This window comes from Lycorma delicatula, chromosome 1 (genome assembly GCF_047948215.1).
Source record: "Lycorma delicatula isolate Av1 chromosome 1, ASM4794821v1, whole genome shotgun sequence".
Lineage (NCBI taxonomy): Eukaryota > Metazoa > Arthropoda > Insecta > Hemiptera > Fulgoridae > Lycorma > Lycorma delicatula.
Window position 1 is genome coordinate 144,920,174 of NC_134455.1, and position 20,000 is coordinate 144,940,173.

Genomic DNA, 20,000 nt, shown 5'->3' on the forward strand with positions numbered 1-20,000 from the left:
CCATTTTAGGGTGGACTAAAATTACCCAATATGGATAGTGTCTCTGCCCGTCATTTAGTTCAGTCAAATAAGACTGGGAGAAGGTTAGTATTTTTTGTTTATAATTAGTTAATTCTATATAAACATTTAACATTGTTAATGCCTTTTTGAAAATCTAAAAATTCAAGTTAACTATGTTCAAGTTCATCTGACATGCATAATGAAAAATAATAACTTACTCTAAAACAAAACAAAATTAAACATATTTTACATAGTGCTATTTATTGATTTATAAATAAATGTTTATTTATTAGATGAATAATAAACATATCCTCTTCTGAGGGTCTAACTGTGCTCACATCAAAGATTTTGCTGATGCATGATGGGACCAAGCTAAATACTTTAGTTATAATTTGGCTTGTTTAGAATCAGTATTAAGTCAACTAGTCACAAATAAATTGTGTCCTATATAGCACATAGGCCTTATAATGCATAGCAGTACCTTTACTTGAAACTGCCAACGAATGAATACAATCATTTTTTTATGCATGAGAATTTTTTTTTTATATCACTAACAATTAACTTTGTTATATATATATATATATATATATATATCAAAGTTTTTTTTTTTTTTTGTCTTCAGTCATTTGACTGGTTTGATGCAGCTCTCCAAGATTCCCTATCTAGTGCTAGTCGTTTCATTTCAGTATACCCTCTACATCCTACATCCCCAACAATTTGTTTTACATACTCCAAACGTGGCCTGCCTACACAATTTTTCCCTTCTACCTGTCCTTCCAATATTAAAGCGACTATTCCAGGATGCCTTAGTATGTGGCCTATAAGTCTGTCTCTTCTTTTAGCTATATTTTTCCAAATGCTACTTTCTTCACCTATTTGCCGCAATACCTCTTCATTTGTCACTTTATCCACCCATCTGATTTTTAACATTCTCCTATAGCACCACATTTCAAAAGCTTCTAATCTTTTCTTCTCAGATACTCCGATTGTCCAAGTTTCACTTCCATATAAAGCGACACTCCAAACATACACTTTCAAAAATCTTTTCCTGACATTTAAATTCATTTTTGATGTAAACAAATTATATTTCTTACTGAAGGCTCGTTTAGCTTGTGCTATTCGGCATTTTATATCGCTCCTGCTTCGTCCATCTTTAGTAATTTTACTTCCCAAATAACAAAATTCTTCTACCTCCGTAATCTTTTCTCCTCCTATTTTCACATTCAGTGGTCCATCTTTGTTATTTCTACTACATTTCATTACTTTTGTTTTGTTCTTGTTTATTTTCATGCGATAGTTTTTGCGTAGGACTTCATCTATACCGTTCATTGTTTCTTCTAAATCCTTTTTACTCTCGGCTAGAATTACTATATCATCAGCAAATCGTAGCATCTTTATCTTTTCACCTTGTACTGTTACTCCGAATCTAAATTGTTCTTTAACATCATTAACTGCTAGTTCCATGTAAAGATTAAAAAGTAACGGCGATAGGGAACATCCTTGTCGGACTCCCTTTCTTATTAGGGCTTCTTTCTTATGTTCTTCAATTGTTATTGTTGCTGTTTGGTTCCTGTACATGTTAGCAATTGTTCTTCTATCTCTGTATTTGAACCCTAATTTTTTTAAAATGCTGAACATTTTATTCCAGTCTACGTTATCGAAAGCCTTTTCTAGGTCTATAAACGCCAAGTATGTTGGTTTGTTTTTCTTTAATCTTCCTTCTACTATTAATCTGAGGCCTAAAATTGCTTCCCTTGTCCCTATACTTTTCCTGAAACCAAATTGGTCTTCTCCTAACACTTCTTCCACTCTCCTCTCAATTCTTCTGTATAAAATTCTAGTTAAGATTTTTGATGCATGACTAGTTAAACTAATTGTTCTGTATTCTTCACATTTATCTGCCCCTGCTTTCTTTGGTATCATAACTATAACACTTTTTTTGAAGTCTGATGGAAATTCCCCATTTTCATAAATATTACACACCAGTTTGTATAATCTATCAATCGCTTCCTCACCTGCACTGCGCAGTAATTCTACAGGTATTCCGTCTATTCCAGGAGCTTTTCTGCCATTTAAATCTTTTAATGCTCTCTTAAATTCAGATCTCAGTATTGTTTCTCCCATTTCATCCTCCTCAACTTCCTCTTCTTCCTCTATAACACCATTTTCTAATTCATTTCCTCCGTATAACTCTTCAATATATTCCACCCATCTATCGACTTTACCTTTCGTATTATATATTGGTGTACCATCTTTGTTTAACACATTATTAGATTTTAATTTATGTACCCCAAAATTTTCCTTAACTTTCCTGTATGCTCCGTCTACTTTACCAATGTTCATTTCTCTTTCCACTTCTGAACACTTTTCTTTAATCCACTCTTCTTTCGCCAGTTTGCACTTCCTGTTTATAGCATTTCTTAATTGCCGATAGTTCCTTTTACTTTCTTCATCACTAGCATTCTTATATTTTCTACGTTCATCCATCAGCTGCAATATATCGTCTGAAACCCAAGGTTTTCTACCAGTTCTCTTTATTCTGCCTAAGTTTGCTTCTGCTGATTTAAGAATTTCCTTTTTAACATTCTCCCATTCTTCTTCTACATTTTCTACCTTATCTTTTTTACTCAGACCTCTTGCGATGTCCTCCTCAAAAATCTTCTTTACCTCCTCTTCCTCAAGCTTCTCTAAATTCCACCGATTCATCTGACACCTTTTCTTCAGGTTTTTAAACCCCAATCTACATTTCATTATCACCAAATTATGGTCGCTATCAATGTCTGCTCCAGGGTAAGTTTTGCAGTCAACGAGTTGATTTCTAAATCTTTGCTTAACCATGATATAATCTATCTGATACCTTGCAGTATCGCCTGGCTTTTTCCAAGTGTATATTCTTCTATTATGATTTTTAAATTGGGTGTTGGCAATTACTAAATTATACTTCGTGCAAAACTCTATAAGTCGGTCCCCTCTTTCATTCCTTTTGCCCAGCCCGTATTCACCCACTATATTTCCTTCCTTGCATTCTCCAATGCTTGCATTCCAATCACCAACTATTATTAAATTTTCATCTCCTTTTACGTGTTTAATTGCTTCATCAATCTCTTCGTATACACACTCTACCTCATCATCATCATGGGCGCTTGTAGGCATATAGACGTTAACAATCGTTGTCGGTTTAGGTTTTGATTTTATCCTTATTACAATGATTCTATCGCTATGCGTTTTGAAATACTCCACTCTCCTCCCTATCTTCTTGTTCATCACGAAACCTACTCCTGCCTGCCCATTATTTGACGCTGAGTTAATTACTCTAAAATCACCTGACCAAAAGTCGCCTTCCTCTTCCCACCGAACCTCACTAATTCCTACTATATCCACATTTGTCCTACCCATTTCCTTTTTTAAATTTTCTAGCCTACCAACCTTTTTTAAGCTTCTTACATTCCACGCTCCGACTCGTAGAATGTTATTTTTTAATTTTCTGGTGACCCCTTCCTTAGTAGTCCCCACCCGGAGATCCGAACGGGGGACTATTTTACCTCCGGAATATTTTACCAAGGAAGGCGCCTCCATTATTGGTATGTGAAAATGCAGAGAGCCACATTTTCTTGGAAAAAAAGCAGCTGTAGTTTTCCATTGCTTTCAGCTGCGCAGTACACAGAGGACTGAGTGATGTTGATACGGCCGTTTAAGTCGTCCTGACTCACGCCCCTAACAACTACTGAAAGAGCTGCTGCCCTCTTTCAGGAATCATTCCTTAGTCTGGCTCTCAACAGATACCTCTCCGATATGGTTGCACCTTCGGTCCAGCTACTCTGTATCCCTGAGCACTCAAGCCCCCTCACCAACGGCAAGGTCTCATGATTCATAGAGGAGGATATCAAAGTTAACCATTAAAATATATGAAATAAATCTTAAAACTTAATAATAAAAATTCAACATAAAACAATAAATAATCTAGTTTTCAGTTCATCTTTAAATTTTGACTTTTGAAATTCAAAAGTATGACTTCAAAAAGTTACACTTTAAATTAAAAAATTAAAACATATTAATTTTAGTGCATTTTTTAAAAGTATACTTTGTTGTATAATTTTTAATTTAATTTTTATTTAAAATGATGAGTAACTTAAAAAACATTTTCGAAAGGACTAAGAAAAAATATTATACATTTTTTTTGTTCATTCACTCTCTTCTGTATTTCACTCCAACTTCCTTCTGCAAATCATCAATCCTAATTAGTATCTCTGTAATTTGATAGTAATTGATTCAAAAAAATATTGTTAGTAATTAAAAAATAAATAGTTCTTGAACATAAAGTAACTTATGCCCATTTAATTACATGAACAGGAAAACAGTGTTATGCATCGAAAGTGATGTCTAATCTGTATGTCATAATATTCTACTATTGACCTTGGAAGATGACCTGCTGTAAATTTGTAAGATTATTAAATTTATTTTTAAATGTTAAATGTAATAACTACACGATGTTCAACTTAAAGTGAGGCCCATTACTTAATTTAGTCTCTAAGTAACAGTTTATTGGCAACACTTATGTAATAATTTACAGAAAGTGTTGAAAATGATGTCCATCCACTTCTGTACACTAGTCAACATTTTTGTCCATGTTCGTGGCTATTCTTGTTAGCTGTATCCTGTCTATTTCCTGGATGGCATTGGTAATGTTTGTTTCCAATTCCTGCAGGATATGTGGATTCCTCCTATAAACAATTTCTTTTAAGTAAGCCCATGAAAGAAGTCTGGATTACTCAGATCAGGGGATCTTGGTGGCCACAACTCTTTAAAAATAATTCTTCCATTGAAAAAATCCTGTAGCATCTCAATAATAAAGCAAGTTGTAAGATGAGCATAACTGCTGTTTGCAACAAAACAGCGGCAAGTGCCGCTGTTTTGTTGCAAACAGCAGTTATGCTCATCTTGTAGTAAGGCTCTGAACTGTTAAAAAATTTCTTGATAGATGGCAGCATCTGAAATTTAAAAAAAAAAACAAGGGTGCTATTATTCATCACCTTGAAACGTGCACAACATATGCTATATTTTTTGTGGGTGCAGAGGAGATTAAAAAAAATGTGTGGATTTTCAGTACCCCAGGTTCGGTGGTTCTGTTAATATATCCATCAACCAAGGTGAAACCACGCTTCATCTGTGAAAAACACTTGATCTAAGATGCCAATGTTGCCTCTGGTGTAGTTCTTGAACTGTTGACAGTAAGTGAACTCTTTAGCATAATCAGCATTAGTTAGCTCATGGAAAACCTGCACTTGATATGGATAACATTTCAGCATTCGCCTCATTGCAGTGTGGGCTGAACCTAGTGAAATATTCTTTTCCCAGCTTAGTCTCCGTAAAAATTTATGAGGAGATCTTGTAACTGCCACTTTAATGTCCTGAAGTATTAGCTGTTATAACTGACTTGTGTCAAACACTTTTCTGGTCTAACATCAAACCTGTTTCACAAATGTTTTGAACTATCTTCTGAATATTACTTTTCACTGGAGCTTCCTTTTCAAATTCCTCTCTGAACCTTTGCTGATACATACATAACATGAAATTTCTTCTTTAAATAAGTTCCCATCACGAATGAACATTATTGAATAGTTAACTGCATTTTTTTTTGTCTTCAGTCATTTGACTGGTTTGATGCAGCTCTTCCAAGATTCCCTATTTAGTGCCAGTCGTTTCATTTCAGTATAACCCCTACATCCTATATCCCTAAAAATTTGTTTTACGTATTCCAAATGTTGCCTGCCTGCACAGTTTATTTCCCATCTACCTGTCCCTGCAATATCAAAGCGACTATTTCAGGATGCCTTATTAAGTGGCCATGTTTGCATCTTTCTTTATCAATTTGCCACAACACCTCTTCATTTGTCACTTTATTCACTCATCTGATGTTTAACATTCTCCTATAGCACCACATTTCAAAAGCTTCTAATCTTTTCTTCTCAGGTACTTCAATGGTCCAAGTTTCACTTCCATATAAAGCTACGTTCCAAACATATTCTTTCAAAAATGTTTTATTGACATTTAAATAATTTTTTGATGTAAGCAAATTAAATTTCTGACTGAAAGCTCATTTTGCCTATGCTATTCGGCATTTTATATCGTCCCTGCTTTGTCCATCTTTAGTAATTCTATTTCCCAAATAACAAAATTCTTCTACCTCCATAGTCTTTTCTCTTCCTATTTTTGTATTCAATGGTCCATCTACACTATTACTACATTACTACATTTCATTACTTTCATTTTTTTGTTCTTATTTATTTTCATGCCGTATTTCTTGCATAGGACTCCACATTGTTTTATCCACCTCACACTAATATATGAATTTAAAAAAAAATGCATTTAATATAAACTACTGAGAGATGGGGTCTCTTTTAAGTTGAACATTCTGTTTAATATTGTAGTTATTATTGTAATATTTTTGTTTGAACATTTATTACAGTTGTTACAACTGCAGGCGGTTGGAAGAACTACCATACCAGGCTTATCAACAAAAACAAAATTTTATTAGTGATTATCTCTTTGATCAAAATTGGATATATGATAAACTCTGTGGTTCTACTGTTTATCAGGTAACTAATAAAATGAAGTAAATAATGTCATTCTGTAATATTTCTATTGATTTATCATGAGTTTTCTTAATTTTATTTAATACTATGACCTTGAACATTCTACTCTTATATTTAAATAAGAAATATAATAATGATGAAATAAAAAATCAAACAACGTCAGACCCTTGCCAGAGTCAAACCGAGCAATGTCTTAATTGTATTTTTCTTACAGTAAGGGATTCTATGCTACCAGATTCTTAATCTCTTAGTGATGAATTAATTTAGTTAGCGTTTTGATAATATTCCAGTGAATAACAATGATATGTAATGATCTACTGATTATTGTAATGATTCAATTCCATTTTGTTTGTAAGTTTACCATGTTGGCTAAGTTTATTGTGTTTTAACATCCTCTATGAATTAAAAAAACTAATTCGTTATTCTTTTCATTGTAATTGATTATTCAGAATATAACTTTCCCAGTTTTATTATTATCTTTGTATTACCTTACTTTGACCTCGCACATATATCTACATCAAAAAAATTAAATTTTTTATCTCTCTTAGCAAGACAAATACTTCTGCACAATTATTTTTGGATTATCTGAAAATATATTTACTAATCATTTTCACTGACTTCATGCTTGCTTATCCATTACAATGTAGGTCAGTAGATGATGAATTCTTAGGTGGTCAATTATGCATTTTACAAAGGAAACAGAATGTTTTTAGATTAAATCATGAAAAAATTGTATAAGAAAACTAGACAATTATTATTTTGCTGAATGCAAAATATTTGCCGTGTAATAATATGTTTATTTGCATGTATTAATATGTTTTGAGCAGTATGTATACAAGTAGGTATACGTTAGAGATAGCACATTAGGCATGTGCTCAAATAATACTTTTGAATGAAATTGCTCACTAACTTGTGAAAAGAAGTAATCATTAGAATTCATTTGGTAGTTTGTGTTTTGATCATATTAAAAATATGATGAACATAAGTTTAAAAAAATTACTAAGCAAACAATATAAAAAATAAATAAATATACACATTCACAAATAATATATACAAATAAATATGTCTGCTGTAAAGATATCTGTACTAAATTACCCTCCCCTGGTGAAATTAGGTCATACTGAAATTTTTAAGGCGTTGTATAAGGAGTAAACTTGATGTTTTCTTATGATTTTGACTTGAATAATCGAATAAAATCGATCCAAGAATTGTATCTCCTATAATCTTCATGATATCAAACATAAAACAAAAACATTCAGTGAGAAAAAACTCATTTTTTTTAGGTTTGAAGTACAATAACTGTGTTAAATAACTAATAAATACATAAATTTTATTATCAAATAAAGTAGAGAATTTAAGTCTGAGAAAATTGATGTAATAAAGTCTACAAAAAAACAAAAAAGTGTCAACTTTTATTATTAAAAACAAAACTTAAATGAAGAATATTATGAATTTGTAAAAATTAAAAATGACAGTTTTAGTACAATAAATTGACCTTTGAAAAATTTCAATACTTGTAATTTACTTTTTAAAAAAATAATGACTGTGGTCTATACTTTATTAATTTACCATTAATGTTCAAAATTCCACCTCTGACATCATTGCACTTTTCAAACTGTTTTCTTACATTGTCTGTTACCACCTTAATGATATCTTTGCGTTCCTTGATGAGGGCAGCAGCACGGAGAATGCGAGCAATCAGTTCATCATGTATATCTACTTTTTGCTTGTATACTTCTCATTTCATCCATCCCAATAAACAGTAATCTAAGGTAATAAGGTCTGGTGATCTAAATAGCCAATTTACCTGCCCTCTACATCCAAACCATTTATTTACCAGTAAATTTTTCATCCAAGAATTGCCTTTCTTCATTTGTAAAATATGTTGATGCCCCATAAAGTTAATAGTACATTTCAATTCATTTCATCAATGAGAAATCTTCAAATACTAAAAGAAATTCATTGTTTAAAAATGTCAGATAATTTCTCCCTGTGACTCATTAGTATGAAAGCTATTAATTGGTTGTTGATCTTGCCATACCATACATTCACCTAAAATTGTTGCTGGAAATTTGATTTTACTACAGCATGTGGGTTTTTTTAGACACATTTAGATGAGAATTCCACGTGCTGTTTATGTCATTACAGGTAAAAGTAGCTTTGTCCGAAAACAGAGTGAATAGAATTAAGTGATAATTATTATTAACCCACTGACAAAACTCCAGCCCTAGAATGGTCATCAAGCTGGAGGTTTTGAACATGATAATGATGCAGTCTGCAAGCACGTAATGTCCTCCATACTGTACTTTGTGGAATATTGTCTTGTAGAAATTCTTTATGTGCTTGTTATAGGACTAAACATACCACTTGAAGAATGTTTTCCCTTTCATCACCATGTACTGGTTGACATTCAGATGAAACATGAGCGCTGGGAAGTGTACCATTCTCATGAAAATTATTAAAAATACTACAAAATACTTTACGGTTTGGAACTACTCGTCAGGGATACCTACGTCGGTATTCTTCCACCTCAGCTGGAACACTTCCATTGTAAAAGCCACACATAAAAATCATATCAGCATATTCTGTACGAGTGAACAGATGTGATATGTTTCAAAACAAAGAATACAAAATGGAATTTCACTTCTTTAGATCTCAAAAATAATTAAACACAATCTAAACTATGTCAAAAACAACTAGACAGCCTAACGTTTATTATTAACATGTAACAACAATTTTATGACAACCATGAGTAGCTTTCAATTTTGAAGCAAACAGTTATGCTGCCAACTTAATTTTTCAAACAAATTCGTAACATTTTTCTGTTAAGTTTTGTTTTTAATAATAAAAGTTGTTTTTTCACACTTTTTATTACCTCAGTTTTTTCAGAATTTAATTCTCTACAAGTTTTAATAATAAGATTTATGCATTTATTAGTCATTTAACAAAATTATTGTACTTAAAACTTTAAACATGTATTTTGTAATCAAATTTTTCTATTTTATATTGGATATCATGAAAGCTATAGAAGATACAGTTCTGGGACCTTTATTATTTGGTAAAAATCAAAAGAAACCATCAAGTTTACTCCTTATATAACTGCTTAAAAATTTCAGCATGATCTTATTTTGCTATTTTATAGCAAAGATTTTTCACTAGTCATAATTCGATAACAAAGCGTTTTTGGACATATGTCTATATGCACTTTTTCCTTATTTCAAGCTCTACAGTCAGTTCCGAAGTTATTTCCCTTTCTTCCTGAATCATTCTTTATTTATATATATATATATGTATGTATATTTTATGTATATACATATACTAATTAATTTAACTTAATTTGTTGCTTTCAGAATTACATCTAGATATATTGCATATCACTACTGTTTATTTATTGAAATTTTTGATAGTTCTGCTGTGAGTGTTATGATTATACTTGTTTAAGTTGCAGTCTCTAGCTGTCCCAGGTTTACCCATTTTGTTTAGGTATTAGAAGATGTACATTTAGCATCATCGAGTCAGACAGTTGCTGCTGATATCTCTTGGCTGCAAGAGTTTCTAGAAAATTATAGTCCAGCTCTGGCATATGATGGACGTCAGCTCTACACATTGCTCAGTGCTCCATCTATTCATAAGTCTACTAGTAGTCAACTCTGCATGCGCTGGACACAGACTGCCAATAATCCACCTGTTGCATGTCTAACAGTAGTACCTTCACCTATTACTGCTGACTCTGACAAAGTTGAAAGTAATTAATTTTCAATATTTTATATTTATTTTAATGTAAAACATAACCTATAGGTATCTCACATATCTGTTACTGTTTAATGTATACCAATACAATCTGTACATGACATATAGCGATGTAACTAATATGATGTGGAACCAGCACTTACCAATATTTTACAAAAGTAAATTATTTAGACATTCATTGCAATGTGGAATATATTCTACCTAAGCTGTGGTCTACCAAAGATTTAATTCATATTACTGCAGTGAATGCAAATTTTTGTGCAATTCATCCACTTTTCATTTTTAAATGGAATTTAACAAATTTTTACTATAATTTCAGTTAATTTGCAATTATTATATTTAACAGAATAGTTTTATTGCTAAAACCCTGACCAGTTTAAATGAAAAGCTGTTTAAAATATAATTTCATGGATTAAATTATACAACTGGTTTTGGTTACATTTAATCTAAATTTTCACTTTCAACTTGGGATGTCTAAAATAATAAAAATTCTGTTACCAACTTCTACCTTTATTTATTTTAATAAATACTGGTAGAAACACTATATTCCAGTATTTTTTTCTTTTTATCCAATTTTTGTTTTTTAATTTTTGCTTACTCCTCTGTAGCTACTGATTATGTTTGTTTAACAATACAAATGAAAATTACTTTTATATTTTTATTTTTTGTAAACAAGTTTTTTCTGTAAATTTTTTTATCAGTTTACTTGTTTTTCCATTATTTGTCATATTTAAAAAAAAAAACTTGGGCAATGATAAAATCTACAAGTACTACAAAAGACTTAGCAAGTATATTCTTTATTACCCAAAATTATTATTTTTAATGACAATGAAAAAAGAGTGAGTTCAGGAGCGATTGATGTAATCTGTGTAATTTTTTGGATGTATAATATATAAAAAAAGGGACCCTGTTTGATACCAGTTTTTATTTCAGTATCTGTAGCCTAACTTTCTCTTACTGAAGTACACCAATATATATATGTCATTAGAAGATTATATATGAAATATATAATTTATGATAATATTTACAAGTACTACAAAATGTTTTGCTAATGACATAATATATTTCTGTCATTAGCTGATACATTTTAGACAACTGTAGTCAAACTACAATAGTATTTGAACTACATCTTTTGATGGTACTTTTTCAAAATTATCCTGGAAATGTTTATAGGGCAAAAAATTTCTGCCAAGTGCGCACTGACCTCTGTTAACACTTTGTACATCTTTCATTTGGAAGATTCACAGTACAAATTAGCAGCTGGTATTTACATTTTCCATATCCTAGAAAAATTAAACATCGTATTATTATGACCAGGCTTTGAGCTTACGCAGTAATTAAATCACTAAAAGATACTTTCTTCTATGCATTTTTCTTGAGTGCTTCATGGTTTTTGCAACTACTAAAAAAAAATTGATAATCTGGATGCAATGTGGCAACTAATAGAATTGCCATTGTAATACAAAGTATATTTTAAGTATTTCTTAACTTGAAGGTTTATAAATGCATTAAAGCTAAATAATAATTTATATTTGAATAATTCAGGGCACTTTCTTCCAACTTTCCAATTTTGAGGGTCAATATTTTCCAGTTCATTGAATGATAGGATAAAATAATGAATTTATAATTTAATAAATTTAATTACAGGATATATAGAATAAATTCATTAAATTGCGGTTATAATAATTTAATTTTGTTATAAACAGAAAATATATTTTAATATTAAAAAAAAATTAACCTCTGTCAAATAACAAAAAATCAGTCTTTAGCCCAGAACCGCAAAAGAATTTTGTTTGTATTATTTGCCTGCAACATAGCTTACATCTGTCTAATACCATTTGAACTGTTTTTTGGGTTATTTCCTTTGTACAATCACAGCAAATGTTTTAAATCCTGGGGATGTTTTCACGTTGCACTGACTTGTAGGTATATCATGCCTGTGCACTTCATAGAAATAAGATTTTGGAAATCTTGAAGAAACTTTGTACAAGGGACGATCAAAAAAGTAAGTTACACCCCCTCTATGAAACAAACACATGTTTATAAGACAATTTTTTTTTTATTGAAGAAATACTACATATTTTTATCTATTTTTCTACATAATTGCCAAGCTTTTCTAAACACTTTTCATACCTTGTGACAAGTTTTTCAATTCCACTCTCGTAGAAATTTCGTCCAATTTCCTTCAACCATTTAAGGATCACGTCTTTCAGTTCATTATTAGCGAAACACTCCCCTCCCAGGTCTCACTTGAGAGGACCAAACAGGTAGTAGATGCAGGGTGCTAGATCAGTGCTGTAAGGCGAATGAGTCCACACTTCCTACTTGAATTTTTGCAGTAACTTCTTTATCACACGAGCTGAATGAGGAGTAGCACTGTCGTGAAGAAAAACGATCCCATCGCTCAATCTTCCGGGTCTTCGATCTTTAATGGCTTTACACAAATTTTTGAAGTCTCACAGTAAGATGCAGCATTGATTGTTGCTCCTTGGGGCATAAATTCACTGTAAACAACTCCCTCAGGATTGAAAAAGACTGTCAGCATAATCTTTTGAACATTTGTAGATGTTTTCATTTTTTTGACTGCGGTGAGTTTTTTTGCCTAAGGCTAAACGAGCATCACATGTGATGCTCGTTTAGCCTTAGAAGTCTAATGAAGCACTCAGCTCTCATTCACTGTGATGATTTGTTTCAAAAACTGTGGACCAATCCTTGAATAACGTTGAAGAAAAGAAAGAGCAGACACAAAACATTGATGTTTGTGGTTGTTGGTCAACAGATGTCGCAACCATTGTGCATACATCTTACGGTAACCAAGCTGTTCGTGAATAATCGCAAACACATGCCAAAACTGATGTTAAATTCACTTGAAATCTCTGTAATTTTAATGCATCAGTTTCTCAAAATTATTTCATTTACGCATTCCACATTACCCATCGTGTTTGCAGTTGAAGGATGTCCAGCACGCAGCTCAACACTCACATTTGTTCTTTTGTTTCTGAACATTTGGCACAATTTTGTGATCATAGAGATTCTCATTCTATACCTCAACAATTTGGCAATGAATTTCACAACAACTGTAATTTTTTGCCCACAAAAATTGGACTACTGAACGCACTTCTATGCTGGACGAAACCTCTAGAGGACACACCACATTGACAACACTACACTCTTACTGAATGTCGTACAAAATTGCTGCTGGGGGAGTGTGAAGACAACAACACAACCAGTGTCGCCACCACAAGACATTAATATATCCCTTTCAGTTCAAGAACACAGCAAAGATGTAACTTATTTTTTGATCCACCTCTTGTATATCATGTAATCAGTGTGTTATAAACTTCTGATGCTTATTTTTAAATAACATGAAAATTCTATTTTTAAATTTGAATACATCTGGTGTTTCTTTTTTTTTAACAAGTGAGGTTAGAATGCATTTATCAACAAATGTTAATATTTCTAAGTTAATGTGTAGCATTTGCATTAAAATTGGATATGTGTATTTGATTTTTATCACCGGTAGAAAAAATGATTTAATACTAGTAGTTTATTCACTTAACTGTTGGCTGACAGCAATTTTATTGATTTCTGGTAGTATGGATCTGTGGAGGACTTGCCTTAAAAACTGAATAGTTTGAATTACAAAAATGAAACAAATATATTTTTAGCTTTCTGATTTTAATATTTAACCTTCAGCCTGAATACTAAAATATCAACCCATTTGCATACTAAACCTCTCCTCTCTATCTACTAATTAGTGTATTATAAAATTTTGGGTGATTGTATTGAAACTTATTCTCTTCTTTCCCTCATTATCGGATCGATTCATCATGTTTTAAAGTGTGGGAATTGTCGTTGCACACAACAGTCATGATGTAATAGATCTAATTAGCTTATGGTAATATATAACTTTAAAATAAGAATATTATATTTATTTTTATTATATATAAAAAAATATTCCTATACTACATCATATATGAAGACATATCATATAATTTATTCCTTATAAGCTAATTAAGCTCTGCTGTATTATATGACAGTTGTACAGACCCAGATCATAGTAGTCTAATTGGTGTAGTCACCATTTCCTTAGGCCTGTAGAGTATTTAGAAGGTTTATATTTTAGTTTCTATTTTCAGAATTTTTTTGCATATTTAATTTTACTTAGTTTTTATTAGAATGGTAGAGAAAGGTGGAAGGCTCTCTCTTATATCTCTGTCACTTAAACTACATGAATGAGAAATCGTTACAAGTATCAACATGTGCAGAATTGTTAATATGCACAATTATTGCATAACCAAGCTCTGCTTACAAAATATAATTAATAAAATCCACACAACAGGAAGAAACAAAATAATTTTTAGTAATTGTAACCTTCCCCTTTTTCTTTTGTTTTTTTGACTATTATAAACACATTCAGTTATGCTCAGAAAAATTTATTTATTTAATTTACTGTGTACACAATAGTTGCTACTGTAAATGATCTCATAATAAAAAAGAATGATTGGTGTGTCAACGGGAATTATTCATCCATTTAATTTAAAGGTTTATACATTTTAAAAATAATTTTTTATTAGTAACAATTTGTTATTTCTCTGTTTTATGTCATCATATATAATTTGAATTATCATGAATTAATTAAATTTAAAATTGAGAAGTCTATTTTTACAGGACCATTAAAATTTAAAATATGATTATTATTTATTCAGATAGTTACATAAAACAAGTAAATTACACACTTATTTTTTCAAAATAGTCTCCCTCCTTTTCAAAACACAGGCACCAGCTTTAGAGAGTAGCTTCTATATTCCTTCAGAAAAAATTCCTGTGGCTGCTGATAGATGTAATCTCTAACACCTTCAATGACTACTTCAGTAGAACAACACTTTTTACCTCCTAGAGCTTCTAAGGGTCCAAACATATGTAAATCAGAAGATGTGAGATCCAGACTATACGGGATGTTGCAAAATAGTCCATTTTAATTCATGGATTGTAGCCATCATATGAGCAGCCACATGAGGGCGCCACTCTGTTTGAAAAAACAGACTGAATGTTGACTTTTTTCTGATTGTTTTAGATGGCTTTTTTGTGGACCTTCAGTAAATTAGTGAATAATTTAGTAGAGTAATTTAGTATTAGTAAGAGTAATATTCAGTGTTTATAATGTGTTACTCTGTTAGGCAATCGATGTGTAGAATAACTGCATATCCTAAAAGAATGGAGCCATAATTTTTCTGCTGATATAGTGGATTTTGTTTTGTTTTTTTTGTTTCGAAGATGAAGGATGTCACCATTGCGTCAGTGTTCATTCTGGGATAGAATACCCAAGTTTCATCAGTAGTGACAATAGACTGTAAAATTCATCACCCTTTTCTTCATATTGAGTTAAAAATACCTGAGCCACTTCATGTCTGTCTGCTTGTTCTGTCCATTAGCATTCGTGAAAGCCAACGTGCTCAAACCTTCCAGTAATTCCTCATAAATTGATTCTTGTTGCAGCTACCCACACTGCTGACACTGATATTGGGTGTAAAAGCGATATTCTGCACTTTAATTCAATGATCGTTTTGAGTAAGTAATCCTCTCAACCATTTCTTCTGTCGTCAATGTTTGCAGACAGCAAAAGTATAGTAGTTCACTCTCTACATGTTCTTGACTGTCTTAAAAATTTTTCTTCTTTTATAGATGATTACGTTTGTCAAAGTTTCCTCACCAAACCCTCTTTCACAAATTTCTAATGGTTTCACATTTTCTTTTATAATAATATATTGTTCCATGCTTTGATGCACTTCTTTTTCACTCATACTAACAACATTTAACATATAAACATAAAAATAATAGCATATAAAGCTGTGTGCTGAATGAATGGAATAAGTTAGGACTTTATTCCACCCATCAGACAGTGGTACCAATTTTGGCTTTTGTTTGTTTTATTCGGCACCAAACAGTTCAAATTATAATTTAAATTTAAGCACTCCTTGTATGTCATAGCAGTATAAAAAATTAAATAAAAGTTTTAAATAAAAATGTTTTATACAAAACATTATAAACTTAATAGATTTTAAATAAAACCTTTACTAGGGTAAATTTTTCAGCGGGAGAAAAGTCAATCATTCTTATATTTTTTATTCAACATTATCTACTCTTTTCAAACATACTGTATTTATAATAAATGTTTGGATGAAATCAGGAGAGATAAGGATGTTAATGAGTTAATTTCAGTTAAATGAAGTTTTACAGATTTCATCCTATATGCAGTGCTCTGATAACAGACATTTCATACTTGATTTTTTAAACAGTTGTTAAGGATTCAGATAAAACAATTAAAAGAGCAAAACTGAAGCACATAAAACTTTCAGCAACTGCAAAAGAAAACATTTGTACTCAAATATTGCTCATCCTCCTCTACTACTTTTAAGAATATCATTTTTTTTTTTTTGTTATTTATTTGTCTAGTGTTCATTTTAGTAAAATTTCTCAAAAATTTAAAAGAAAGTCAAGGTAGCTAGAATTTAAACATTGTGCAGAAATTAAAATTGCAATTTTATTTTTTATTTTAAAAATTAGTAAATTTATTTTAACATTTAATTTCAATTTTATCTACCTTACGTTCATTGTTTAATTAATAAATTAAGAAATTAATCTTGTTTCAGTTGAATATATCAACTGTGATTTGTTAATAATATAAGAATATTTCCAAGTTATTGTAACTAACAATTTATTTTATTATAGTCTTATAAGGTATTTTATGAAAATTATTTCATTTATGTGGCTCTCTGTTGTTAGTATTGATTTGTTTTATTAATTTCAGAGGAAACAAACAATGAAAGTGCCAGAGTTTTTAATAGTATATCAAGATTACCAGAGAGTCCTCATTATGTTGTAACTATCTCCACTGAAAAGGAAGAAATATCTGTATGGGACATTCACAAGTAAGCATATTAGAATTAAATTATTATTTCTGCACCATACTGAGTAAATATATTTACTTATTCCATGTAAAGAAATTCAGTCATCAACATTCTTCATCATCAGAAGGTATATTATCGAAAGGCAGCTCCCTAACAAGAATGTTTCCATACAGTTGTTTCCTTGCCATTTATATAAGAACAAATGAATATAAAAATAAATTTGTAATAAATCATGTGGTAGTTCGAACAAATAATGAAATCACAAATTAATAAAAGAAGATTTAACTCATAATGACAAAAATGAATGGTACTTGACATCATTCTGATAAATACATACATTAATCTTTTTATTTCATTGTTATAAACTGAAGAGTAAACAGTGTAAATAGATTACATTTATTCTACATGGGTTTTACACTTCAGTTATTTAAAAATGTTTATCATAAGAATAACATAAAATTTTCTCAAATTAATTCATAAAACATAAAAATTAAAATAATAATGAATGATTAATAATAAAAATGATAACGAATAATAATTCATAAAACATAAAAATGAATTAACATAAAATTTTCTCAAATGAATTCTGTTAACAGTTAAATAGTTATTTGTAGTAACGGTGTAGTAATAATAGATCCAGGTCACCAGTGTATCCTCTCTTCATGACAACTTCCAAGGCATTATAATAGATATATTTATTGCCAAATTCTGGATTGTTTTGAATTTCTGAAAATTTTGGTTTTACTGACTTTAATTTAATAAAGTTAAGTTACTGTAACCTTTTTTTTTTTCTTTCGTTTAACCTCCGAGTCCACAGTTAAGCATTACTTCAGAGGATGAGATGAATGATTTTTAGCGTGTGTTTAAATGCCATGCCTGACCGGGATTCGAACCTGGAAGTGTGAATCAGGATTGGAAGTGTGTGTCAGGTGATGGCACAACTGAACATTGATCGCTCAATTAAGTTACTGTAACCTAGAAAGCATATTCTTTACTCCAATTTTTTTGAGTTTCGCAACAATTTTTTCAGAAACTGTTGAAGGTACAGTTCTGGGACCTTTTTAAATTCAGATGACAAAGCAGATTTGGGTGAAATCCTATTGTTGGAAATTCTGTGGGGTTTTTTATAAATGAGGAGGGATAATTTTTCTCTGATTTAAATTTTTGTCTTTCTCTGATCCTCCTCCTCAAAAAAACGTTTAACTATGGTAGCATTAAGATTACTGAATGTACACCCTTTCAATTTAATCTAAAAATTATCTTGATAATTTATAAATCTTCTGGTTTTTTTTTTAAACCTTTCAACACAACTATCAGAAACTCTTTTTTTGACATTAATTCCCTAATAAATTCAATGTCTCACAGCTGATTTTATTGTTATCTTTCAAAACGATTGTCATGACAACTGAACTATTAACTTATCTGAGTTAGCTGAATCAATTGTTTCAATCTCTCAACCAACTAGAATTACAAGGACCTCAGCCTTGTAAATTGTATGCACAATTTATTTTTACAAATTTACCTAAAGATAACATTGATAAACATAATGTTTGTTTCCTAACATGTGATACATGATTTTAATTTTTGATGCTGAAAACGAATATGTCAAAATCTTTCTATCACCCATCATTTTTGATAAACTTTTAAATTTTAATTAAAGGATTTTTTTCATTTTTCAACATACAGTTAGCATTTTAAGCATTTAGCACTTTATATTGTATTTTGTTAGCTCATTTTTTATTGTTTAACCCGTTAACATAATTTTTAAGGTATAAATAAACAATACTAGACCAAGAATTAAATCATATCATAGTCACATATTATGACATCATATCTAAAACTGAAGAGTGAGCCTTGATGGACAAGATTAATCATGTCTGTGCAAGTCAAAACATGTAGCTGAAAACACGGCTATGTTGTTTATATTAAGCATTGGATTTAGGAATGAATAAATTTTGTTCAGTCTTATTGCTGTCTTAAGTTTGTTAACAGTGCAGTGTCATAATGCCTCAAAATTGTGTAAATGTGCCTTTTGTTATGTATGTGGTGAGTTTACCATAAAATCAAATAGAAAAAACATTACACCTTTAATTAAAAAGGCATATCATTTGTACTTTCAGTGTAAAATTGATGATCAGGATAAGACGTGGAGTTCTCATATAGTATGCATTAATTGTTCTGTATATTTAAGAGGATGGCTGAAAGGTACGTGGAAGACTTTGCCATTGGTGTACCTATGGTTTGGCATGAACCAAAGGATCATATAACCGATTGTTACTTTTGTTTAACAAGTGTGTCTGGAATTTCTAAAAAATTTAAACATAATGTAGAACAGCCTTCATTACAATCTGCAATCAGGCCTGTACCTCACAGTGAAATTATTCCAGTTCCTGAGCCATCTGTGAATGTATGTTTTGAAAGCAGCGATGAAAAATCAGGCAGTACTGAAGAAGACAACAATAATTTGATTTTGAATTATCTTCCAATAAGCCACATCTTATATCACAAGGTAAATTAAATGACTTGTTTAGGGATTTATATTTATCAAAAATCAAGCTGAACTGTTAGGATCAAGTCTGCATAGTTGGTATTTACTTTAAAAAAATACAAAATTTGGACTTTCGAAGCCAAAAAAAAAACTGTCTCAGTACTTTATTGATGAAAATAATTTGGTTTATTGCACAAATAATGATGAGTTTATGTTGCACTTAGGCCAAGTTCATAAACCTGAAGACTAGTGCCTTTT

The 20,000-nt window shown here is 30.8% G+C and overlaps 1 protein-coding gene across 7 annotated transcripts in view; it reads left to right on the forward strand.

The window, feature by feature from the left end:
- LOC142323571 (NACHT and WD repeat domain-containing protein 2) overlaps window positions 1–20,000 on the forward strand; it is a 182,548-nt gene that overhangs the window by 127,680 nt on the left and 34,868 nt on the right. For all 7 annotated transcript variants that reach the window (XM_075363384.1, XM_075363419.1, XM_075363411.1 and 4 more), the window contains exons 19-22: window positions 10–83; window positions 6,467–6,596; window positions 10,077–10,338; window positions 17,155–17,275. In XM_075363384.1, coding sequence (XP_075219499.1) covers window positions 10–83; window positions 6,467–6,596; window positions 10,077–10,338; window positions 17,155–17,275 — 587 coding nt within the window. The remainder of the gene's footprint in view (window positions 1–9; window positions 84–6,466; window positions 6,597–10,076; window positions 10,339–17,154; window positions 17,276–20,000) is intronic.